Source organism: Cibotium barometz, chromosome 62, assembly GCF_041138505.1.
Source record: "Cibotium barometz isolate CiBa-2024 chromosome 62, ASM4113850v1, whole genome shotgun sequence".
In the NCBI taxonomy this organism is placed as follows: domain Eukaryota; kingdom Viridiplantae; phylum Streptophyta; class Polypodiopsida; order Cyatheales; family Cibotiaceae; genus Cibotium; species Cibotium barometz.
Genome location: NC_141107.1, coordinates 9,431,309 through 9,456,782, shown reverse-complemented (window position 1 = coordinate 9,456,782; position 25,474 = coordinate 9,431,309). Strand labels below are relative to the sequence as shown.

General features: G+C 42.0%; 1 protein-coding gene across 2 annotated transcripts; it reads left to right on the top strand.

The window, feature by feature from the left end:
* The first annotated feature begins 2,901 nt into the window (after positions 1-2,901).
* LOC147604124 (actin-related protein 2/3 complex subunit 1A-like) lies at positions 2,902-25,474 on the top strand. Of its 2 annotated transcripts, XM_086795104.1 has the most exons (15): positions 2,904-3,106; positions 3,190-3,284; positions 4,588-4,664; positions 15,632-15,726; positions 15,844-15,913; positions 16,118-16,187; positions 18,150-18,223; positions 18,380-18,422; positions 20,883-20,964; positions 21,060-21,148; positions 23,117-23,202; positions 23,301-23,364; positions 23,469-23,575; positions 24,839-24,897; positions 25,200-25,474. In XM_086795104.1, exons 1-15 carry the CDS (start codon positions 3,037-3,039, stop codon positions 25,268-25,270), a joined length of 1,152 nt encoding a protein of 383 aa, XP_086651230.1. In that variant the 5' UTR covers positions 2,904-3,036; the 3' UTR covers positions 25,271-25,474. The 2 variants fall into 2 exon arrangements, with proteins under 2 accessions (XP_086651231.1, XP_086651230.1); XM_086795105.1 differs by lacking the exon at positions 23,469-23,575 and having other exon boundaries at positions 2,902-3,106.

Below are 25,474 nucleotides of genomic sequence, written 5' to 3'. Positions count from 1 at the left end.
TGATCTTTTTGCAAAGGCCCCTCTGTTTATGGGTCCTAAGTTAGTGCATGCAATACCTTTTGACCCTCTTTTTGATGCAAATAAAAGCTTAAAAGAATCTTGTCCTGTGTGGGTTGAGCTCGTTGGTCTTCCTCCCTGGCTCCGGCCCCGTCGGCACTTGGGGATTTAGCCAAATCTAATACCCAAGTTGCATGCATGCAATCATCATAGCTTCAGTGGTACATTCTTTAGGGGGAAGCCTCTCCAAAACATATTTGCCAGTCCACACCTTGACCACTGGTCTGGTACCTAGGGGGTTCTCAATTAAGGCCACAAATGTGTAAATAGGGTGCTTAACCTTGAAGTACCATCTTTTGATCTTTGGCCCAAATTTGAGAGGCCTGATCTTGACATCATATCTTGAGTAACCCTGCATGCACTCAGATCTTAGGCGACCTAGTATGTACAAAGGTCTGATTATTCAGCATCAATTGATCCCAGTCTGCAAAGAGTATATTGCCTAAAAGATGTTAGCATTATTTAGCTTGTTAAGACAGTATATAGACAGCACAGATGAGTACATTTATACATCAATTCAGTCACATTTAGATCAGTACTCATTTCTGAAAAATGTTAGCATCATTTAGCTTGTTAAGATTGTATATAGACCAGCACAGTTACATTTAGATCAGTACTCCCCCCTTTCTGAAACACAATACTATTTCTAGATACCTATATTTCCCATAAGCAGCCATATCTAGTAATATTAAAAAGCAAGGAGAGTGGGAACGTGGTTTTTTACTTCACTCATGCATGCTTAGTGGGGTGTGTGGTTGGTGTACGCCGTGTATGCAAGTTCAGTCACCTTAGCCATGGGAGAGAGTGGTTGCAGGGGGGAGGGCAAGTCCTCAGTGTAGGAGGAGGCTCGTAGTATTTAGGGTGATTGGGACCTGGAAGATTGCAATGCCATGAAGCACTCTCGCGAGGCCGAAGAGGAAAAATATGGACGCTATAAGAGGAAGCATCCAAACTGGGTAGCGAGTTGATTGGGCCCTAGCATCCTTTCTGATCAATCATCTAAAGCAAAGGTATGTACAAGGGTCCCTTGCCGACTTGGTAAGAAGGCAGGTGAACCTGTTCTCATTATGCAGTGTCACTTTATTTTGCCCGAGTAGACCCCCTCTAAAGTAGAGCTTGGAAGATGGGTGCAGGAGGATGTCTTTCACGAAAAGTTGGTCTCACAGATTTTTTATCGTCGGAAGGGTTTTTTTAATGTTCTTTTCTCTAGAGGATAGGTTGTATCTGATCTTTTTGCAAAGGCCCCTTTGTTTATGGGTCCTAAGTTAGTGCATGCAATACCTTTTGGCCCTCTTTTTGATGTAAATAAAAGCTTAAAAGAATCTTGTCCTATGTGGGTCGAGCTCGTTGGTCTTCCTCCCTGGCTCCCGCCCCCTCCTGGCCCCTCCCGCCCCGCCGACACTTGGGGATTTAGCCAAATCTTTGGGTCTAACTCTGTACATTTCCAAAGAAGATGATTCCAGACGCAGCAGAGAGGCGAATAGTGTTTGTGTTTCCCGGAATATCGGGATTAAGACTCCTAATTTCATGGAAGTTAATTTTGGGGAACTAAGTAAAATAGAACTTGCTTTAAAATTTGGTCCCTTCCCTCGTGCTTGCTTTAAGTGTGAAGGCTTTGGCCACATAGCCAGATTTTGTGGGAATGAGCCTCGGATGAAAGCCAGTGGAGAAGATAAGGGGAAAGGCTTGCTGGACCCTTAGGATGTGGACAAGCAGAAGGGGGGTGGTCCAAGGTTATGGAGAAGACAAAGAGTAAATCAATCCAAGGAAGAAGCAAGGAGGTCCCAAAATATACCCTTTAATAAGGAGAAGGGTGCTAACAAATCTCTTAGTGACCTTAACCCTTTTATTTATTCCAACCCTTTTAGTCCTCCTGGAAGAGTGGATAGTGAGACTTCTTCCATGGAAAGATTTAACTGATAGGTTGAGACAGCCTGGAAGAACTCCCAGAAACCAGCCCTTGATGAGGGAGGCAATGAGGAGGTAAAGATGGTCCCTGAAACTGCCCTTGCATGAATAATAAGTTGGAGGTCAGGGGTTGCACTTGGAATGTGATAGGTATTAAAGATAAGGAAAAAATGCAGTCTTTTGGAGTCTTCTTAAGGAATGGGGGCTCTCCATTTTGGCTCCTCTTCCAAATTAGACACGGTCTTCCTTAGTCATCAAGCTACCTAGGTTCCTTGTACCTTAAATCTTGAAATTGATAATTCCTCTACTCTCTCTGATCACATGCCCTTGAAGTGGGAGTGGCATGCGAAAGATTGGGAGGAGGAGAAATTGCGTCGATTTCCCACTAGGAAGCTGAGGGTCAATAATTCCCTACTCAAAGATGAGTTGTTCATTAGGTACACTAAAGATGCAATCACCATATTGAGAAGAAGAGGCAATAAGGAGGGAGCTTTGAGATCCTTTGCCAATGAGATGCAGGGTGTTATTAGAAGGGTGGGGAAACCGAGAGCATATGAGAGAAAGCAGAGGAGGAAAAGTTGGTGTGATCAGCTGGAGGTTCTTCAAAAAAAAAAAGGCAGTTGGGAAAGCTTACTGAGGATGAGATTAGTCTTTACACCAAATGCCAATCAAGTCTCAAAAAGGAAGACTACAAACTTGTCTTGGGGCCTTTAGAAGGAGAACCTTTACCCCTGATAGAAAAAGTGGCGTTTTTACTTACAACCCTAAAAAAAATGAATCTAAACCAATAGTTATTTGCTACCAAATATCTAAGGTTTTTTAAAATAAATCTCAAAGGAAGGCCTACCCCTACATTAAAATCAAAAATAAAAAATAAAAATTGTATGTAGGTGTGAGTCCATGGGGCCCAAAGAAAATTAACGTTGAAGGGATCCCGCCTCAGCAAAGGGAAGAAGTGTTATTAAGATCAAAGTACCTAGGATTTCAGTTTCTGCGTCGAACTTTTGGTTTGCTTTTGCACTGCCATATCCTAGTCACCAAGAAGCTATTCTGCTGCAGCAATCTTCTGACATGGCCGCAGTGGCCTCCCATCAGCTGGCAGCCTGCATCACCTGCCACGTCTGGAATTCTGATCTGTCAAGTAATCATCAATCGGGCCCTTCGCATCGATCTCATCATCATCCTAGTTTGCAGGCGGCTCTGATTGTTTTCTGATGCATGCAGTGGTTGCTGTATGCCCCAACAACAACGAAGTACACATATATAAGGCGTCTCCCGCTCGTGAGTCTGTCTGGGAGAGAGTTTACCTTCTACAACAGGTATGTCCTGGCAGAAACTGCATTGCAAAAAGTCTTGCATATTGTTTACAATTCTAGCGCTGGCATTTGCACATCATTTTTTCATGCCATTTTAAAGCCCTGGCCTCCTAGGTATGTGGCCAAGCTTCTGAGATTTGGGTAGAATTGGGCATCTTTGCTTTGTCCAAATAATGCTGACGCCCCATTCCGACAAGCCCGTACTGCATGAACTCATCATGTGATGTGCTCATGTACTGGGTTGACCACCCAAACAACAACTAGTTGTGGTAAGGCAGGTTGTTGGACCCTCTTCAGCAACCCGGCACCCTCCAAGACCTGTGTTTAACCTCCTCCACGATGGATCTTAGTTTTGAGATGTTATTTAAGTTTGTGTGATGTAGCTTGTGATGTAGCTTGTAGTCCGATGTGATAAACATGCGCAGGTACTTCCTCACAAAGATCCTTCCAGCGTTCACGCACTTAATGCAGAAATCTCCCATCATGGCACTTAATTCATGAAACATTTACAAAAATTAGATAGGAGAAAGTGCGTCACATTATGAAGGCTTATTCAAATCTCCAAAGATATATAGAGAGAATGCTAAATATAATTTTCATTCTTCTAATGACATTGATTTTGGGAGGAGCTACAAGTCATTGAACGCTTGTAAAAATGCAATAATCTTCATGCAAATATCCATGCTCCTACATTTCCAAACAATAACCCTGTACATAGGAAATGTTTCAATGATATGCAATTCATAACTTCTTTGATGCATTCTGTCATTTTTGTTCATGGTTGCAAAGCAGACAATTAATAACAGGTCTAATTTCTTATTGAGTAACCATCCTGTGAGTTCCTTGACTCCTGTTGGTCTCACTTAAGTGAGCAAGTCCAAGCTTTGATACCACTATAACTTGCTGAAAGAGGTTAAATCTAATTACACAACAAATCAACACGCTTTTTGCAAATGTATTGATTATACAAGAGCAGGTATGACTATTCAAAAGCAGGTAGACAGCAAAATTTATGCAGCTGGCCGCATAGATGCATGACAACAGGACACCTAGCTGTATGGATAGTTATGAATAAGGATATGATACATAGGTGATGGCCATGTTTCTGTACATAGACTGCACGTGCTTTAGCTTTTTGGGTATTGAGTAAAAATTATAAGAAGGGATGTTATAATTTCATTATAAGAAGGGATGTTATAATTTCTAAAAATTTAACAAATAATGCTGGCATGAATGACGGTGTTATGTTGTATTTCATTCCCTTGATCAATTTGCTTGATTTAACTTCTTGGGGAAATGTCTGCAGCATGATCAGTTGATTTCTGGAATTGATTGGGGTCCAGTTTCCAATAAGATCGTGACAGCTTCTCATGACAGGAACTCGTAAGATCTCAATACCTCACTGGTTTGCTAATATATGCGTAGTCTAAATTAAGAGTGGTTTTTAAGAGCTAAAGCAAGTAGTATTTGGCCAAGGGAAGGGGATTTTGCATAGGATCTTTCATTTTTGAAAGTATAGACTGACTAGGCTGGTTGACCTTGCTTGTAGTAGCTGAGGACTTTTGAAGCACATGACCAGACCCATAAATGGGCCCATGCTGCAGGTGCTCAGTTTGGGCACCCTTCTAGCGCATAGTTACCAAAAGGTCCGCTTCTGTCACTTAAACCTCAAACCTTTGGGTACTCAAGTAAGCTGGTTTTTTGAAAGCTGGAGCGTCCCCCTTGTTACGTCCCGACCAGCCTAGGGCTAGGGCTAGGGCGCGGAACACAAGGAATTAACACGTGGACTAACCCAAGATTAGGGTCATTGGTGATTGGTAGGCTGTCGCAATCCGACCTCAGGCTTGGGGGTGAGTCCGGAGGACTCTAGCCACTATCCATCATGGTCATGCGATGCAAATTATCTAACCTAGAACCATGAGGATTAGGATTAGAGAAAAAACCTGAGAAACCCTAGCGAGGTTTCCATAGACCCTACGCTGTAGGCATTGCATGTCAGGGATGAATTGTGGCTAGCAACTCACCACCCAACCATAGAGTCCTCCGGACTCATCCTTGAGCTTGAGGTCGGATTGCCGCGAGCGTGCCAATCACTGATGACCCCAACCTTGTTAAGTATTTAATCATGGATGGAATGACCAACTTTCCCTCCTATATGGTAGCCTTGAAGCAACCGAATTTCCCCTCGAGAACACCAAGGTCAAACCTTAGGCCAATCTAATCCATACAAAGTCGAGGATAAAAGATACTACCACACCCTAATCTATGTCATGGGCTACCGTAGTCAACACAATTGGCTATCTATAAGGCTTCCGGAAACCTTGGCCTAGGCACTGCTGAGTATGACCAACTCCACAAGGCTGCCTACCACCATTGCAATCTGGATAACACCAAGGGTTCATGGTAAATCTTGGTATCCTTCCCACATCCTTTAAAAAAGCCATGTCTACTAATGTAGAAAGCATGCAAGACAACAAATTCCATCACAGTTCGGCAAAATACCTCTAAAAATTTAAATGTTCTTAGGTAGGGGTTGTGCAAAAGTACCAAAAATACAAGTGTTGCATGTGTGGAAGCCTTGCAGTACTGATCCACAGCCCTAAACTTGATTAAGAACATTGATGCTAATTAAGAATGATTAAGATAGAGGAGAGAGAAGAAGAGAGAGATTGGGTGTCAAGGTTTTTTTAATTAATATGGTACAAAAAGATTACATGATGCTTGTACATGACTTAGTGCTATGGTCAGCCCCATTGGGGTGTTAGTAGTCTTCTCCTGCCTACACATTACACTAGGGCCTCTGTTGTGGGTGTGCTCGCCCATTTTAGGTGTTCCCCCATTTTTCCTCATTCTCCATAGTATTTTCCCATTTTTGCTGGGTGTGAGGATTGTTTATGGCTGTCGGTTGTATCAGATGCTGGCCGACTGATACCCGACCTGACCCTCTGCGTTGGCCGATTGGTTTTCACCCGGCCAACTGGTCTTTTGCTGGTCGTGTGCATGTCTGGCTGTTGTTGGCTTGTTTTGGGCTGGCCGACCAGCAATCTGGAGCCATATAAAATGGCCCTAGCCCCCCACACTTGTTTTGTATCATTCGGGATTTTCTTGTGTATATAGAGCAAAGTTACACAGCTTCTCTCTCCCTCGCTCATCTGCGTTTTTCTCTCTACAGTAATTGTCTTCATTTCCGTTGTGCATTTTGACATGGTATCAGAGCCCTAGGTGGCTTGAAGCTTGGAGACAGTGGGACCTCGAGGGTTTGCTGATTTGTGGTGCTGATTGGAGATTGCTTGGGCTGTTCGGGACTTGGAGATAAGGTAGAAGGCGGCCATCACCGTCGGACAGCCACCTTGCATACTATTTGTAGCCTCTTCTTCATTTTTTTTCCCACCCACCCTCCCTTCACAAGACCTTGTGAACCCTTGGGATGGCAGACTTGCTTGAGATGGCTGAGAAGCACGTGAAGATCCCTACACTCCCCACGTTCCCAGTGGATCGACAGTTGGACGGGAACAACTATGGTATATGGAAGGTAATGATGGAGTCTATCTTGGAGTCTTACGACTTGGTTGATTTCATTGTGTTGGTGTTCCACGGTCAGAGTTGGAGGACGAGGAGTTGTTACCCTCCACGGAAAGAATGAGAGACTCAGGCACAGTTGTGGGATCGTGTCAATGCCCGTGTGCGTTCTTTCATCTTCCTTAATTGCACACCACATGTGATTAATCATATAAAGCATATGACATTGGCGAGAGGGATTTGGCAGCATTTGGCTTCTCTGTATAACAGGGTATCACCCATGAAGCGGATCTCCTTGGAAGAGCAGATGCCGGTGATGAATCTTGCAAAGTCTTCGACGATGTGGGAGCCTTACCACATCAACAAGTTGCAGGCTCTTAAGCAGGAGGTTCTTCAGGCTAGGAAAGAGATATCTTCAGAGGACATGGCCATCACGTTGTTGTCTCATTTGCTCTCTTAGTACTCACCATTTTACTCCTTTGACCTCCTGTGGCAGGCTCAACACCATCACGTGGGAGGAGCTTGTGCCTATGGTTTTGGACAAGGAAGAGCGTTTTACGAACCATAGGGCGGAGGTTATGAGGCCTTGACTGGCCAGCGGTCGAAAGGCCGTAACAACAACAACAATAAGGGCAAAGGGAAGTCTTCTGAGAAGAAGCCCAATTCAGACCATGAGAAACTCAAGGCTGAGCGGACATGTAATGATTGTGGCAAGAAAGGCCACTATTGGAGAAAATGTCCTAAGCGAAGAGTGTTGATTCTTCAGCTTCAACTGCAAAGACTCCCGCCCGTTGTGCGCTTGGGGATTTTGGACACAGATGCTTCATCTTCTTCGAGCGAGGAGGCAGTTGGCTTCACCGCTAGGCATACTCGGGAGTGGATTCTTGATAGTGGTACTTCGAGGCACATGACTCCTTCCCGTGAGTTCTTACAGGATCTTAAACGACACTCAGGTCGCATTTTCATTGGCAACAGTTCCGCTATACTGATTCATAGTGAGGGCAAGATGCTTGACGTGACTCTCTGTGCTGGCTAACTGGTTTTCACCTGGCTGATTGGTCTTTTGCTAGTCGTGTGCATTTATTGCTGGTCGTGAGCATGTCTGGCTGCTGTCGGCCTGTTTTGGGCTGGCCAACTAGCAACCTGGTGCCATATAAAATGACCTTGGCCCCCCACACTTGTTTTGTGTCATTCGGGATTTTCTTGTGTATATAGAGCAGAGTTACATAGCTTCTCTCCCTCTCTCATCTGCGTTTTGCTCTCTACATCAGTTGTCTTCATTTCCGCTGTGCATTCTGACAAGGGGTGACCCTGGCCCTTCTACATATCTTCTATTGATGCTATGGGCTGAATGAATGCTGGAAATGACTTCCTTAACTGTGAATTATGACTGATGCTTATATATGTGAGAAAGGGACTGGTTGGCCAACATATTTGTAGTCGGCCTGTTGTGTGGACATGAAACTGCCATAAATCATCTATTAAATGATGCGCTTACTGTATGCACTGCCCCACACTTGCCATGCTAGATAACACTTGGCCGCTTGCTACAGGGGTACTAGAAGGCTGCCGACTGCACTGTAGAGGCTACCGATTGGGTGCTCCTGCCTTCCAATGACTGTAATGCTGACATAATGCTAATGAGAAAGGTGATGATGATGATATTGATAACGATGATGATGATTCTATTGCTGATGTTGATGCTTATGCTACTGATGGTGACCTAAATGCTTATCCTAATTGCTGCACTAATCAAGGATTAAGAATGTTCACGCTAAGGTTTAGCCATGGCATGGGTGTGCACGTGACAACATGTGTCACGAATTTGGGTTTGGGAAGTCACAATTATTGAGCCACTCGTGGTTCCACCAAAAAGTGTGCGGATTCTAACAAGGTAGGATCAAAACGTACGTACGGATCCAATCCGTACCGTACATTCGTACCGTATGGGGATCCGTACGTACGGATCGTTCCGTACGTTTTCTTTTTCTTTTTCTTTTTCTTTTTCTTTTTCTTTTTCCCGTTTTGTCCTTCTGTGCGGCGTGCCTGCGTCTTGTGTCTGCGTCTTGCATCTGGACTCTGGAGGCCGTACGACCTCAACCTTCCAGTAAGGGCCAGCCGCCATGCTCTCTCTCCTCTACAGTCACACTCTCTCTCTCTTCGCTAGTGTCGCGACTCGCCGCCGCCTTCTCCTTGGGCCGCCCCCTGCTCACCGCCGCCTCAGTTCGCCTCTGCCCTCACCGCCCCTGTTCGGCCACTGGCGCCCAGTACGACTGGCAATATGCTGGCCGGTCCCCTTTCCCCACCCACCCTTGCTCAGGCCCCCAAGGGAGCAACATAACTCTCTCTCTCTCTCTCTCTCTCTCTCTCTCTCTCTCTTTCTCTCAAAGCCTTAGCCCACCATGTGTGGACGACTCACTTGTGACAATGTGACTTGTCTTAAGTAATAAGTATTAAGTATTAAGTACGATTAACTTATTAAGTATGATTGACGACTTGTGATTCTAATTTCTCACTTTTGAATTAGTAGGTTTGTGACCTTGTTGTGTCTCTATTTCGAAAGTTTTATATGTCAATGTGGACATGGACTGAAATTTTATGTAGGTGGTTGAAATTTCTGAGATTTTATGTATTTTTACCAATGGTACGTATTTTTACGTACCTTAATTTTTTCCCGTACCAAACAACGTACAGTACGTACGGATCCGTACAGTACATAACTTTTGGTACCACCTTGGATTCTAACATGAATCCTACATATCAACTTGGGGTTCGACGCTATCCTCCCACCCGGGACATTGGATAATGCGCTTCTCATTGGTGATATCACTGTCATCATCCCATATGGGACCCTCGACAAAGCTTTCATGAGCACTCAACAACATATCTATTGGTGGAGATATTGTCCAAGCCAACCCAATGGTTTTATGTGCTCAAAGTCCATTGACTTCATTGAATTATTGCCCACTTACTCCATATATCTCTCCCGCACAGGAAACTTGCGTGCAAACTTGGAGAAAATAAAGAGTGGTGGAAACTTATAAGGGTGGATGAGAGAGTGTGGACAAGGTTTTCAGTCGTGTGAGAATAAGCTTTTAGCCATTATTAGCCCCTAGTTATTATTATTAGACCATGGCTATTATTTCCAATCCCACGGCCAATCTAGACCTCCTCTTGCTAGCGCCCTTATCCTATGTATGAACCCTCCAAGTCCCCACACCCTTGGCTATGCTTTAACCCTAATTCTAGGGTAACCTCCCTCTAATCCTGGGTTAGTCCATGTGTTCCCCGCCCTAGTGTAATTCGTGGCGGGTGCCCGGGGGACTAGGGCCTTTGACACACTTGTTGATACAATCAATGCATATTAAAACATTTAAACATGGCCACAGCCTTAACACATATCCATCATCACTTTGCATAAAACATAAAGCTAGACAAAACATCCACAAATGTTGAAAATGGAGCTTGCACGTGTGATACCGCATAGAGGCTGGAATGGGCCGACACCCCCCCTCCCCCCCTTTGGAGTATTTTATTACCCAAGGAGAATAATATCATGTACAAGCTTTGAGGGCCTTACTCTCCCCACGGGAGATGTCGGATTATCCATATACAAATGCCATAACACAGCCCAACACGAGGCAACCAAGCCGGAACATAGGCTGTAAAAATGCCAAGCCAACAACATAATCCATATACCTCCATGTGGGTACTGATTCTTCCCCAAAAACCACGGGTCTTCATGCAATAGAGTTGGTACAACAAGTACAACTCTCCATTTAGCCAGTACTGCAGGTACAGTGGTTGGTACAGTCGGTACGATGGTTGGTACAACATGTACAACAAGTACAAATGTTGGTACATCATGTATAGTGGTTGGTACAGCAAGTACAGAAGTTGGTATAGTGGTTGGTACAGTCGGTACGATGGCTAGTGCAGCAGGTATAGCAAGTACAAATGCTGGTACAACAAGTACAATGGTTAGAAATCATAATAAATGATTAAATACCCTTGCCTTCAGTATTTCTTCGCGATGGAAGCCTCCAAAACAGTCCCCAACAGTCGGTATTCTTCATGGGCAGCCTTCAAGAGAGAGAGAAAGAGAGTAGCCATCATTAGGGCAGCCTGTAACGGTGGTAGAAGCTAGTGTGCAGCAAGAGAGCCTCCATTAATGAAGAGAGAGGGCTCCAATTTATAGATTTGGGCCTCCCATGAGCTAAAATGGCAAGAGAAGGCTACAATGACAAGTGGAGAGCCACACAATAGCTGAAATGACAAGTGTGAGGCCACTTGTCTCACTTTGATCCACTTTCTAACAAGTGTCAGGCCACTTGTCTCACTTTGATCCACCTTCTTGCCACATGTCCCAATCTAAGAGATGGGTCCTTCCATAAACTTTCTCTCTAAAAATATCCCAACTGGTAGACATTCTATCATAGGCACTTTGCCAACTCTTGGTATCTGCTCAATTCTAGATGTAATGACGTGAACAGAATTTCCATCGGAGTCGGGCCAAAAATAGCAACTCTCCTAAATTTTAGGAGTGTGGTCCTTTGTATTCTAGGATAATCCCCCATTCCCAAAGCTTGTACTTTCCAAATATTTAGACATCCTGGAGTCCACCAGACCCCTTTCATATTGGGAAATGTCCAAGCTGGTAACATCCTCCCCAGCTTCTCAAAAGTTGTCCGTAACTTTAAGCTTCAAGCCATATATTCAAGATATAATCATGTTCCATCAAGTGAGCGAGACAAGACAGTCTCAAAATTCCAATATAACTGAAGAATCCATGTCCCAAAGAAATGGGTGAGACAAAACAGTCCCATGAGTCCAGATATCATAATCCAAGCTCAAAGCACACAAACATGTACCAATCCACATGACCCTTGGCGTACACATAAGTCCCTTGCCAACCAGGTATCATGTCCACTTTACCACTTGCACTCCGTGTTGGTACTTTGACCACACATCTTGGATGAGAGGTGGGCTCAAGTAACAAGATAAAACCATCACTCGCAAGCATAGATAACCTGGTGTTCCATAAGCATTTCTGCTACACATAGTTTATAGGCATTTCAGCCAACAATAGTTTGTAGGCATTTCGGCCACCAACTCACACTACCCTCTCAAGTGCCCATGTTCCCTTCCATCTGCTCTCTATTATTCCACCCACACATGGAAGAAACAATCTTCAAGAGAGCACGTAGGACAAGAGAATACTACACAGGGTATGTTGTGCTTGTCACTACCCTTTGAAGTGCCTATGTTCCCTTCCATCTGCTCTCTATTGTTCCACCCTCACATGGTAGAAACAATCTTCAAGAGAGCACGTAGGACAAGAGAACACTACACAGGGTATGTGAACCATGAGTTCCATAAGTCCAATGCATCCCAAATAAAGGGAGCCATAAAGAATAATCCATCCCAGTAAAAGGGAGTCATAAACATAATCCATAAACCTGAGGATGGATCCAAATCCCTAGAAAAGAAGTCCAGGAATCCATAGACCTGTATACCATAATCCTTGTATACCATAACTCTTACCACATACTCCGTGCTAACCACACACCTTGGAGTAGAGGTGGACTTTTATCCATAAAAGCATCATATCCATGAGATATCCAAATATTTCTTCTCTATAAACTAGGACAGATTCATCCATAATCTTGTCCAAGAAAGAAATCTCCATAGATATAATCCATCCCAATAAAGGGAGCCATAAACAATGTTTCCTTGAAACCATCTCAAGGCAAACAACACCACCTTTCTCCTTGCATGGCTATACAAGGGTTAGTGAACATCAAAAACACTTCATAGTAAATAGCAAAATCACCAACTTTGCAAACTCAAAGTATACTTAGCTTTTCTTTGCCAGGTTGGTCATGAAGCCAAATGAAATATCTCCTCACCATCTCCTTAAGATATCCCAAGATATATCTCTATATAGCATGCCTGTAAGCTTGATAATATAATCCACAATATCCATACGGAAAGAGTGCTAAACGTGTGCACATAAAGCCAACTCCACGCTTCCAAGATAAAATTTTGTAAATTCATAAATCCTTATATCAACAAGCTGTCTACTGCTCATGCTCATGCTCTTGCTTCATAGGCTATGAAGTGGCTGGCCATGCTTAATAGCAATGATGGTAAGTGTGGTCCCCACTTGAGATCTTTTCTCTTCCTTATTGATAGAAGGAAGCCTCCACTTCCAAGAAAGCCTATGCTCTGATACCAATGTAACTCGCGGCGGGTGCGCAGGGGACTGACACACTTGTTGATACCATCAATGTATATTAAAACATTAAAACATGGCCACAGCCTTAACACATATCCATCATCACTTTGCATAAAACATAAAGCTGGACAAAACATCCACAAATGCTGAAAATGGAGCTTGCACGTGTGACACCGCATAGAGGCCGGAATGGGCCGACCCCCCCCTCCCCCCCCCCCCCCCCCCCCCCCCTTGGAGTATTTTATTTTCCAAGGAGAATAATATCATGTACAAGCTTTGAGGGCCTTACTCTCTCCACAGGAGATGCCGGATTATCCATATACAAATGCCATAACACAGCCTAACACGAGGCAACCAAGCCGGAACATAGGTTGCAGAAATGCCAAGCCAACAACATAATCCATATACCTCCGTGTGGGTACTGATTCTTCCCCAAAAACCACGGGTCTTCATGCAATAGAGCTGGTACAGCAAGTACAACTCTCCATTCAGTCGGTACAATAGGTACAATGGCTGGTACAACAGGTACAACAAGTACAAATGTTGGTACAGCATGTACAATGACTAGTACAGCAGGTACAGTGGTTGGTATAGCCAGTATAGTGGCTGGTACAGCGTATCCAAGGTCGGCATGGACGTCGGTTGGCCACGTCGGCCAACTCACGACTTGGTCCAAAATGACCAACCAACCATATCATCCGACTGGGACCATATTAGACTACAACAAAGTCCTGTGGGAAATTAGCATATCTCCCATGGCCATCTAAGACCATTTGGACCCTCAAATGGGCTCCACAACCCGAGAATAGTGTCCTTGGTTTTCTGTCCAAGTCTACGTAAACCGTCTCCTAACCATATGGCCACGCTTGGACACCATCCAATGTCTAAACTGGGAATTGCGGTCGGGTGGCCGTTTGCTCACCTCAACAGCTACTCCTCATAAAGGGGGCCTTACAAAATAGAGCACATCTGTCACCCACAAAAACAACAGGAGGGTGGAGCATTGAGCATATGCTTTTCTAACGAGTGCTTCCGGTACAAAATGCATGGTTTGCAAGTATTGTGACGACACATTGGGTAGTTCTCGTGTGAGGACACATTACACTTGGGACTAAGCTATGAGCACATGGGTGACAATATACAACTGCCCTATTGACTAAACTCTTAAGCTTTGACATATTTTTTGAGTTTCAAGTTAGAAGTTCAAACTTTGAAGTATAGATTATTAGAAATTTATGTTCTTCTAACTCCACTATTTGGCTCTAGACTTTGCATCTTAGAGTCTAGGAGTTTATGCTTTGAAGTTTCTATGTTTCAAGTTTTCAAATTCATGAATCATCACGTTTTTTGGTCATCTATATGTGTGTAATGGTCTATCTCTAAAAGCTCCAAGTATGTTTAATATTTTGATTTTTTGAAACCTATCGGTTTTTTTATTTCGGACGAAATGTTTCTAGCTGAAACTTCAAAAACCTCCAAACGTTTCTTGTGACTATGTAGACAATAGACACCTAAACTACTGTCTATTACAAAACATCCAAACTTAGATCTGTCTATGCATGATTGTGCAAACTATGGATGAGATGCCCTCTTTGCTGCATGTGACTCTGGCTCTGCAAACCTTCATCTTTGTTTAAGAATGACCCTCTATCTGCCCTCAGAGCTGGTCTGGCTGAATGCTGGTTGGCCAGTTTGACAACTCCACAACTAGAATAAAGGTGCATAAAGCTGTCCATGCAGGGTTATAACGTCCATGGTTGCCTGGTTTTTGCAGATTTGGGCGGCCAAATCCCTGCCCAGGCTGGCCGTACCGGCTACCAAACCCTGCCTTTCACGCATGGGCTATGTCCATGTGCATCCTAGGCATGCACGTGACATAAGATACTGTATACAGGCTACCAAACCCTGCCTTTCACGCATGGGCTATGTCCATGTGCATCCTAGACATGCATGTGACATAAGATACTGTATAAAAGGCTTGAAGCCGTTGAAATTGCAAGCTGACAATTCAGGTGTTGTTATGACAGTCCTTTTCAGGTACCAAGGCTACTTGGTACCTGAAAATTGCAAGCCAACAATCCAGGTGTCGTTACGAGGATCCTTTTCAGGTACCAAGGCTACTAGGTGTCGTTACGAGGGTCCTTTTCAGGTACCAAGGCTACTTAGCTGACTTGTCTGCACGATGGTCACATGACCATTAGTGGTTTTTCCATCGGATCTGCCTGCACTCTTTCCCATATGCCACATCTAGCCTGCTTCTTATATACTTATGTGGTCATTAACTTGGATAATGCCCACATTGTCCACTTGGGAAGAAACTGGAGCTTCATACTGCTGTTGTCAAGAACTGGGATGATTAGGTATGGCCCGAGGCCTTGAAGTAGTGTAATGCTAGTGCACTTATTGCAACAATCTCAGCATGCCTAATATGTGTTAAATCTAACATGGTTTCCCTTAACAAAGAAGACAATTTCAGAAGCTAAATTGAGTTATTGCTGCAATCATTTTTCTGATAAGTTCTTAATGCAATATCTTCTGTTTTGAGTGACAAAAGGTCATGCTCATCCCTCCTAATAAGAAGTTAATGATGCAGGTACGTTTGGAGCCTTGAAGGAGATGTATGGAATCCTACTTTGGTAATATTAAGACTAAATCGAGCGGCTATTTCCGTGAAATGGAGTCCCAAAGGCAAGAAAAATAGACTCGCTGCATCAAGACAAGCATGTGTTTCTTCTTCTTTTTTTTGCTCTTTTTTCTCCAAGGGAGTAGTATTAAATGTGCTGTTTTTCCTTGCTGTGACCCCAGAGAACAAGTTTTCTGTTGGAAGTGGTGCAAAACTTGTGTGCATTTGCTATTATGAGAATGACAACAACTGGTAATGTCCAAGAGACATTACCAAAATCTCTCCTGTCTCGTAAAGTCTTTGTTTCTTTCGTAATAATTTTAAGCTACAGTTTGCCTTTTACTGTAGGTATCTCACGTCACAGATGAACTTCACTTTGTCTTCCACGGGAAAAGCCTGAAAGTTGCTTGCAATTACTTTGACCAAAGTTATGGCTTTTTTTCTGGGCATGAATAGGTGGGTGAGCAAGATCATTCGCAAGAAGCACAATTCGACTGTAACGAGCGTTGCTTGGCACCCCAACAATGTGAGTCAAATGATATGCATTCCTTTTTCATTCTAGCAGTGTTCTAATTTTGTCAAGAGCATCTGGCTAAGCTTCTATAAAAGGTAGACCTTAAGAATCTTGCAAGGGCGGTTGATATATGTCACAAGGAGGCGTGATGTATGCATACACATTGTGAAGGCATCCAACTCATGATCGTGGATCATGGGAACTGTCTTTTCAAAGAATTTATGTAACCTTGCAGTTTTGACTCAGTTATGAAGACAATGTATAGCTTTAGAACCTTACCCTCTGTAAAGATATCCATGTTCTCTTTACAAAGCCTAACAATGCTCCTCAACTTCTTTTTGGATCCTCTTTGAAGAAATGGTTTTACTAGAGAATATTGGGTTTTAATTTAAATACTCTTCTTCCATTTAATCTATTTTTGGGTAAATACCAATTTGGTGATTTAACCACATAAAATATCTAAAGATAATCTTTCTACCATTTAATTTCTCAACCATAATTCCCTAGGTGGAATTATGTTGAAAATTTCTCTTTTGTCATTAAAAATTAATTCAAATCTTTCTCTACTCAAACATCATAAAAATTCTTCTTTTAATTAAATACAATTATCCATTTATTTAAATAAGCTTAAAATTCCTCTTTTTCTCATGGTACCACAAACTATGTTATGATTATGATTCGATTAACCAAAACTTATGCAGTAGGCAACTCTTGCTGAGTAAAAGCAGCCTAAGGGTGTGAGCTAAGAGTACTTTTTAGCTTTAGTGAGTGCCATTTGTTGACATATATGCATAATAAGCCTTGTGTGAGCACGAGAAGTCATGCAAGCGATCCCCTTAGTGCCCTGTGAGTAGATTATGTCTACCCTTAGAGTCTAGCTCCAGTCGGTAGCCATTTCAAGTCAAAGTGAGGTTTAGGGAGCACTTATCCAATTTTCCCTAGCTCATTAGGAAGAGAAGGTGAACTGTCTCTATTGATGCCAATCATGGCTCCTACAACTCAGCTATGAGTATTCTTTTCTGGTTTTAACCAGGTTTTTCAAGATTGATTGTAAGTGCTTGCTTAAATAAGAGTGGAACATGTTGTTTCAAGTTACCATTGAAAGTATGGTGCATGATTACTCCACAATTGAAAGTATGGTGCGTGATTACTCCACAAGTAATCACCTCGTGCCAGGTAATGGATATCGATTCCCCGCCACCACACTGCAAGTCTGCAAGGGGTGTTGACGATTACACAAGTAAGATCTTAAAAAGGGCCAATAAATGAACGACTCCGGGATGGATTATCCTCCTGGTTATTTTCACGTGCGATTAAACAAGGTGAAGAATCCGATGTATTGATATTTGATTGGGTCATACATATATACAGGAAATAATAGATCTTTTAACTCACCCATTATGGACTAGATAGAAACCCTAATTACTGCATGGACCATGACGGTGTTTAATGACCGTCTCACTAGCATGCTTCTATAAAGCTCTTGCTGAGATGATGCTCAAATGAGACATCAGGTGACAAGATTTCAAGTTCCGAGTTGATATTTTACCAAATCTGATGTAGGCTCCTAGTCAGCAAGCTTAGGTAAGTGCTCAAATTTTGTGAGGGCAGCAGAAGGGGGACACTGGCATGGTTTGGTCCCAATCTGATCCAGCTGTGCCACATAATGAAGCTGCCTAGCTTTCACTTCTGAAAATAAATTGCATATTAATTGTTTTCTCTGCTGGGCCTCGACGAAACTGGATGGAGAAAGGGAGACCTTGCCTTCATTGTCTGGCAGCCAGAAGGTGAGTCTTGTAAAGGTGAAATGACCGATCTTAAATAAATTACACTAGAAAGCGCTTGTCCATTTTCTATCCTCAAGGCCAACTAAGCACAGTAGAGGTGCAATGAAATCCTACATTTTTACCTGCACATACCATTTGCATGCTGCCCTTTGACATAGCAATTCTCAAGGCAGCTGCTGTATTGCAGGTACTTCTAGCAACCACGTCCACAGATTGCAAATGTCGAGTGTTTTCTGCCTATATAAAAGGTGTTGATGCTAGGTGAGATTTATGCACTCACTCTGTAGCCCTTAAAGGAGTAAATGTGGATTGAATTAAGTTTGCAGAAGCACATCATTTTGGTTGTGAATCACTAGTAACTACCATGATGTGTTTCCCCATGTTTTTTGTAATTTATTTTTTGTATTGTTTTGGCAGAGGAGATGCAAACACGTCTTTTGGAGAGATGAAATTTGGAGAGGTTTGCTGGTCTTAGTTCTTTGCCCCTTCACTTTGTTTTGTAGCAATGCAGCTTATGGGATGCTTCAATTTCTATGTTAGGGTCAACTTCCAAGTCTTGTTGCTGGTTCTAATCAGGAGACTCAGACCATAGTGTCTGGGGAACACCTCGAATGGCCGAAACACACAGTTCCCAGTGTCATTTGGTTCGAAATGCATTTCAGTCATTTCTTATATCCACTTCCAAAATGGCATTGGGCCGTTTGCCCTTTGCCAGTTTCCCCAATCACACCTGCAATTTCCCCTTTGCATCCTAGATTCCAAGGTCAGTTTAGGTCAAGTAACATGTTTCATGGCTTATATCTTCCCTCCCATCTATATTCCTCTCCTCCTGTTTTATTATGTTCTCACCTTCTTTCCTCTCCATTCCTTTTCCTCCCAACCCCTTGCTTGCGATATTGTTACAGATGTAGCCTTGCCCATCTGTCCCCTCAGAAGTACAGTTTCTGTTTCCATTTCCCTGATTCCCAAAACTATGACTTAGACACACATATATGATTTCAGGACAGAAAATACTAATAGTCAATGTGGATTTAATGACAAAAAGTATCAAAGTTTCTATTTAGTTTCAGTTGCTAGCATACCCTCTTGCTTTGTGTGAGGAAAAGAAGTATTGTTCAGAATCTGCATCCATCAGTAATTGTTTTTCCTTTGGATTCATCAGGCACTCAGGTTATGGTGCTTTTATACTAAGTATGAAGTAGAAAATTGCACCAATCCTCCTCAGAGCTAATGACATGATCACTTGGATATGCTTTCATATTGTTGAACACCACCTTAGAGCTTCACATAGTAATGTGGCCTGTTGCTTGGGGCATGAGTACTTGCTTAGCTTCAGTGAAACAGAACAGACTCTTGCATTTTAACAGCTCAAAATCTCTTTTGAAACATCCAACCTAAGGATAGCAGTTGCAACTGCCTCATAATAAAATATTGATCGTGGGAAAGCCCCTTAGTCATGCGAAACGTTTTGTTTTTCTCGAGGTTTTATCCTAAAATGTTTCATTCACTGTGGAATAAATTTCACATATAAAAATCGAAATTTAAACAAACATATGAACAACTAAAGCAAATAAATACTAAAATATGGCATGCTGGATATAATAAAAATTTACATTAGTTTCAAAGTTAGAACTTCTATAGATCATTCTACAGCTTAGAGAAGCCAAATATCACCAACTAATGCAATGGAAATGAATTTGAAAACTTGAAATTGGAGAAAACTAAACAAAAGGAGAAAGAGGAGAGAATGGGAGAAGGGGAGAAAAGGAGAGTAGTAGGAGGAAGGGGAAGTAAGAAGAGGAAAAGGAGAAAAGGAAGAGAGAACAGAAAAGGAGGAGAGAGGAGAAGATGTTGCATGCATGGATTACACTGAAGAGTGGAAGCAATCAACACTTGGACCTAAAGAGACCCTTCCATTAGTAACAAAGTTTTATCACTCAACATATTGGACTCATCCACATGTATAAATGGATGTGTAGCATTGTTTAAGTAAACAGTTTCATCTCTATTGGTGGGGACCGGCCTGTTACATTGAGAGAGCTTACCTCAAGAAGGAAAAGATAAAAATCTGTCACCTCCAGAGAGTGATAGAAACTCAGTTCGCTGGTTTTATAAAGCATGTTCTTTTGGACTAACCTTATACAAACCTGCACCTACTCTTGGGCACTGATGACGTGAGTAGGGATGTCATAGCTTATTGTCCACGCTATGCATGATAGAGTTGATGAACCTACACTTCATGTTCGGACAGACATTGGAGTTAAATGGTTGCACTTTTGAGTCGAAGTCTTTTTTAGAGTTTAGCTTAATGTTTGGTTCTAGCTCTTAGAGCTTTAGGTCTAGAGTTTACAGTTCTCTGTTTTGCTATTTTGTTTTTTGTTTTTTGTTTTGTTTTTTTGTTTGTTTGTTTTTGTTTTTTGTTTTTTGTTTTTTTGTTTTTGGTTAATGTCTTAATTAAAAGTCTTTGTTTGATATTATCTTTTGATTTCCTCTCCTTAGTAGCTAGGTTTGTTAGTTTATTTATTTTTTATCTTTCAAATGCTTTGTTTTTGTCTTTGTCCTTATTCACTATTATTTCTTTCTTAAATCTCTGAATTTGTAAGTTCAAATTTTTCTAACCTTATGAAGGTATATAAAAATCTGTCACGTCCTTCACCACTTTCATTCTGTAGCCAGTTGGCCGTTTGATAACCTTTGCTGTCAGTGCATATGCTCAATTAGGATGCACAATGAGCATCATTTTTGCCTCGTCACATTTTTACTTTGGCTGGGGCTGAAGGACCTACAAGAGGAATTTGTACTAAAGAAAGTTTGATAGAGTTGTGTTCTAAGGGATTATCGAATCATTGTATGCTTCTTTGTGACTCATGATTTTTTGGTGAATAACTATCCACCAATGAATGCTTTGATGTCAATGCAGCAACTATTTGAACTCAGTGATGCATTTGGCTGGACATTCGGTGTAAAGTGGTCTCCAACTGGAAGTGTACTTGCCTATGTAGGTAAATTCCTCACTATTCTAACTAAGCTCGTTGTCATTTTATTCGATAGATCTGCATTTTTTACATTGTTTACTAACACCTTGGGAAAAGTACAGGTCATGACTCAACTATTTGTTTTGTGAAAATTACTGGCCGTACCACTTCTTCTCAAGTTATAACACTTCAGGGCCTTCCTCTACGAGATGTAAGGTTTTTCAAATTTTATGATGGAAACATAAACACACAGTTGTGATCATAGTTAATGTGATTATTTTTAAACTTGGATAGATGGATATAGAGCTCGTTTTTATGGATTTTACTTGTTTGTTTTCCAATGCAATAAAAACAGAATAGTTGGTTTAGCCAAGCTCTATGAACAGAGCACTAGAACCCAAAACAACTACTGCCCACAGCAAAATGTTGCAATTTCATCAGCCAAACCCTTGCACTCAGCCACAGGTGCATGTTTTAGATAGAAGCCTAACAATTCCATCTAGATGTTTAAAATGAAATTTCCTTTTACCAGTAGAAACCTTTGAAAGATTGTGGAAGGCAAAAAAAGAAAATTTACTACCTTGAAATCAACATTTGATTGAAGATTATAATATTCATTAAAAAAAACACTAGTCAATTTGCCACTTGGAACGTATGTTATTGAAAAAACAAGAAATATTTCTTGCCATTGATTATGATGACAGTGGCTACTATTTTTAAATTCGACTATACTTTCTATCGAAGTTAGGCACTGCTTCTTTTATGTTGATAGTGGTGCTATGGAGTGCGCATGCCGTGTTAGAACTCAAAAGTTGTTTTCATTCCCTTAGCATGAATGATAGAGATCCACTTGGAGGACACTTACCGTCCATATAGGAATGGAGCAACTAGCATGAAGAACTGAAGGGGAACAAGTTTGCATCATCTTGTATTTCTTGAGCTATGCTTATGGCTGCAAGGTTTGCACTGTCACCCTTCACAAGCTGATTGCTATGTTGTATTACGAAGAGTAATTGAAGATCGTGAGGAGCATGCTTTTGCAGTCTGTGGTAGGGCCAGAGACATAGGCAAGTAGAATGGTAAAGGAATAAACAATGGTGGTAGAGGAAGTTTATTTGAGACCGAGGCAGTTACAAAAAGGTTAAATGCAATAACTGTGGAGAAGTGTTGTAGTGAGAGAAATTAGAAAGAAGGCTGATCTGCAGCAATGATGTGGATATTACAATTGATATAATGATAATCAAGAGGTATCTCAAAGCGGTGAAATTGCCAATTTGATCACTAAAGAACTTATTTGATTGGGGCCATCGATTTTATTGTAATATTAATATGAGAGAAAGAGAAAGAAAGAAGGGAAGAACGTCTGCAAAAGGCCAATGAGGTGACAGCTCAAGTGGTGAAGGTGTTTGCCCAGGACTAAGAGGTCTTGGGTTCAAAACCCCCTTGGTGCTTCCTCAGCGGCATCGCCTATGGGAATTAAGCGCCTACTACAGGCGGTGGAAAATCAGTAACAACAGGAGGATCTTGGGCCAAAAGCCAGTTGGGGAAAAAAAAAACTTTTGCAAAAGACCCAAAGGGTCTCTGCCATTTTATTGTAGTACTAACATGAGAGAAAGAGAAAGAAAGGCTTTCTTTGGTACCTGGCCTTTTCCTCTGTAGGCCCTTGATGTGGCTTTTCCCTCCTCCCCATCCAATGTAGCCTCCCTCCGAGAGTAGCCAGCCATGGAGGGAGCCTTCGTTTCATGTTTTGCAGTGTTTATAAGAGACATGCTTGAGTAAGTGGTCTTGATGATTGATCATGTGAGCAAAGTAACAGCCAATAGCCGCTACATATTTCAAGAATCTTGCCTTTTGATGATTGAGCACACATGAGGAAAGTAAGAGCTCATGGATGCACATGTTGTTGGCTGCCAAGCATAGCTGACAGAGTGAAGAAACCCTTTCAAACCCAATGAAAACTGTTTTCTGATGTAGGCATAGGCTGAGCGATTAAGAAGTGTGTTTTTTTCAGTCTGTATATCTCCACTCCTGGTCCATAATGATGTCTTCTTTTTTGTGTTTTATGACTTGATGGACCATAATGGTCTTTCTTAAAATGATCAGTTAACAGTCTATAGCTTTATGGGCATGTATTGAAACATTTTGAAAAAGATCAACACATTTTGTTGCTGATTAACAGGTATTGTTTCTCTCAGAGAATAGACTAGTAGCTGGTGGCTTTGATTGCAACCCTATGCTTTTTGTCGGAGACAACAAGGGCATCTGGTTAGTGCAACTTTGTTTTGCAGTTCTGACTTTCCTTGTTCCATGCCACCCACACAGACTGTTAAAAATGTTCTAACACTTAGTAATTATTTGCACAGGAGGTTCTCGAGATATTTAGATGAGCAAAAGTCAACTACACGTGACATAAAAGCTGGATCTCAGGTAAAGATGTTTCCTACATTCTTGTCATGATAATTTTCATCCCTTGTTAGTGCAATTTTCTCTGACACTGTTTCCATGTTCCCTCGCTCCTTATGGTAATCTAGTTTTCAGAAGCATTTGGTAAGTTCTATGGGCAAGCAAAGCATGGCACAAGTCTTGATGGAGTGGAACCATCAAAATTTCATGGAGGTTCTCATGAGAATTGCATAACGTATGTATCTTTCCTGACTTGTATGTTTCAGAGTAGTTGTGGGTAGATGCTTTGGGAAATGTTTGCAAATGACCACATTTTATGTCGTCTAAGATACATTCCTGCAGTGTTAAAGTGGTAAGTTGTCTTAGCAAGGGGATAGATGGAAGCACTGAGTGTACGAGACCTACCTAGATGCTCACCCTTTCTCTCATTTAATGTTTCGAAGCTTTATCATACCTACCTAGATGTGGGCTTTATCATACCATTGCTTACTTGCTTGTCGCTCCTCAAAAAGGATTTTTTTTTAGTCTTTGGTCACTCGCAGCTCCAATTAAATCATGACTTTAGGGCAAAGATTAAACCAATCAGTGAACTGTCAACTATCCTACTCTTAGCTCTCCATAGTGTGAACATACCTTCGTTGAAGGTGCAGCGTTTTCATCTTCTGCATGAGTTGAAACGCTGCTTTGTATATATTACCCCACACAGGATGAGATCCCTGCATGGCAATCTTGGGCTCGATTTGTTAGGTAAATAGTGTATGAACGGTTGAATTAGGCTTTATGGCACTACACATTGTTTGATTGATGCCGGGACACACAGTGGCAAGAGCTGCAGGGAACCCTCTAGGAGTTTGTCTTTCGGGCGCTGAGGGCTTACCTTTGTTACATTCTTGTTTGCTTGCTATATACCCTAATTCTAACTGGTAGCCTAGCATGACACTTGCATCCAGTGACTCAGGATAACTCATGTATCCCCTCCTTATCTTGGTACAATGGAGAGGAGCAATTATCTCGGATACTTCATCTAGATTTGGTTTTGGATCAAGTGGAATCGGTGTGCTATCGTAACAACTGGACGGCCTTGATCAGGTTCTTGAATTCTGTTAGGATTGGATCTGAGAGTGGTTCTATCTCTTATAGAAGTTGCTGCTTGACTTGCCAAATTATGCTGCATGAAAACTGTCTGGCTGCCAGGGGTTCATGATTAGCTTATGACCCACCCTGGCCAAAGAATGGGTTTGAACCCTGACATCTGTGATGCTCAACCGCATCTCCACCCAGATGTGTGAAATTTTTTTATTCAGTTAAAACTGTTTGCTGTGCATCTGGACCAAGGTAGCTATCACCTGCACTTTTGTCCTGATGCAGCTCCATGTCAAGGATTGTTATTAAAGATACATAGTTGTTTTCGGAGCTTGATCAAAGTCATGTATTATGGGTTATTCTGGTTTATATTTTTTAAAATCTTGATCATACATTTGGTTTGATTGCTTTATAGGTCCTTTGCACTGATACCTGCGGGTGGGAATCAGGCACAGCATGCCTTCAGTACTACAGGTATCGCTTTTATAGTTAGCAGACCTTGAGATAAGTATTACAGATGCTGATGAATAATGAGGGCAAAGAAGCTCTCTATTTGAAGTGTAAGGTCCACAAGATTTCAAGTTCTCTGTTCTAGATCTTGCTTGGGTTTCTACACTTCTTAGTAGTTCTTTGTAGTAGTTGTGGAGAGTTTGAATAAAGGTTTCTGGCAGTGGCTGGTATCATATCTGTTCATGTTGAGTTACTGTGCTAGGAATGACTCTTTTGAGGATTTCATTTGCAATAAGAGGGTCATCTCCTTTTTTGATCCCTGGCAGGCTTCGATGGGAAAGTGGTCATCTGGGATCTCAAGAACCTAAATGATGCCTTTGCAGGACTCAATCTGTAGCTCTGAAAGACCCCACTTTGTACATCATATACGTTACACTTCAGATTCCTGGGTAATGAAAATTAAGAAATCCTTCATAGTATGCGGGGCTGTTTTCCTCTTAGCACTTTTGTTTCAATGCTTAAGCTTCAGTTTACACATGGAACTCTTGTAACACTTCGTAGTCTTTGGTAGACGTTAATAAAATCTTTCTTTCTCCTCTCT

Excerpts from the sequence above, each read along its gene's own strand:
- LOC147604124 (XM_086795104.1), top strand. The coding sequence starts at position 3,037 with ATGGCCGCAGTGGCCTCCCATCAGCTGGCAGCCTGCATCACCTGCCAC. Across the intron at positions 15,914-16,117 it reads TATGAGAATGACAACAACTG|GTGGGTGAGCAAGATCATTC; the intron begins GTAATGTCCAAG and ends GGGCATGAATAG. Across the intron at positions 16,188-18,149 it reads TTGCTTGGCACCCCAACAAT|GTACTTCTAGCAACCACGTC; the intron begins GTGAGTCAAATG and ends GCTGTATTGCAG.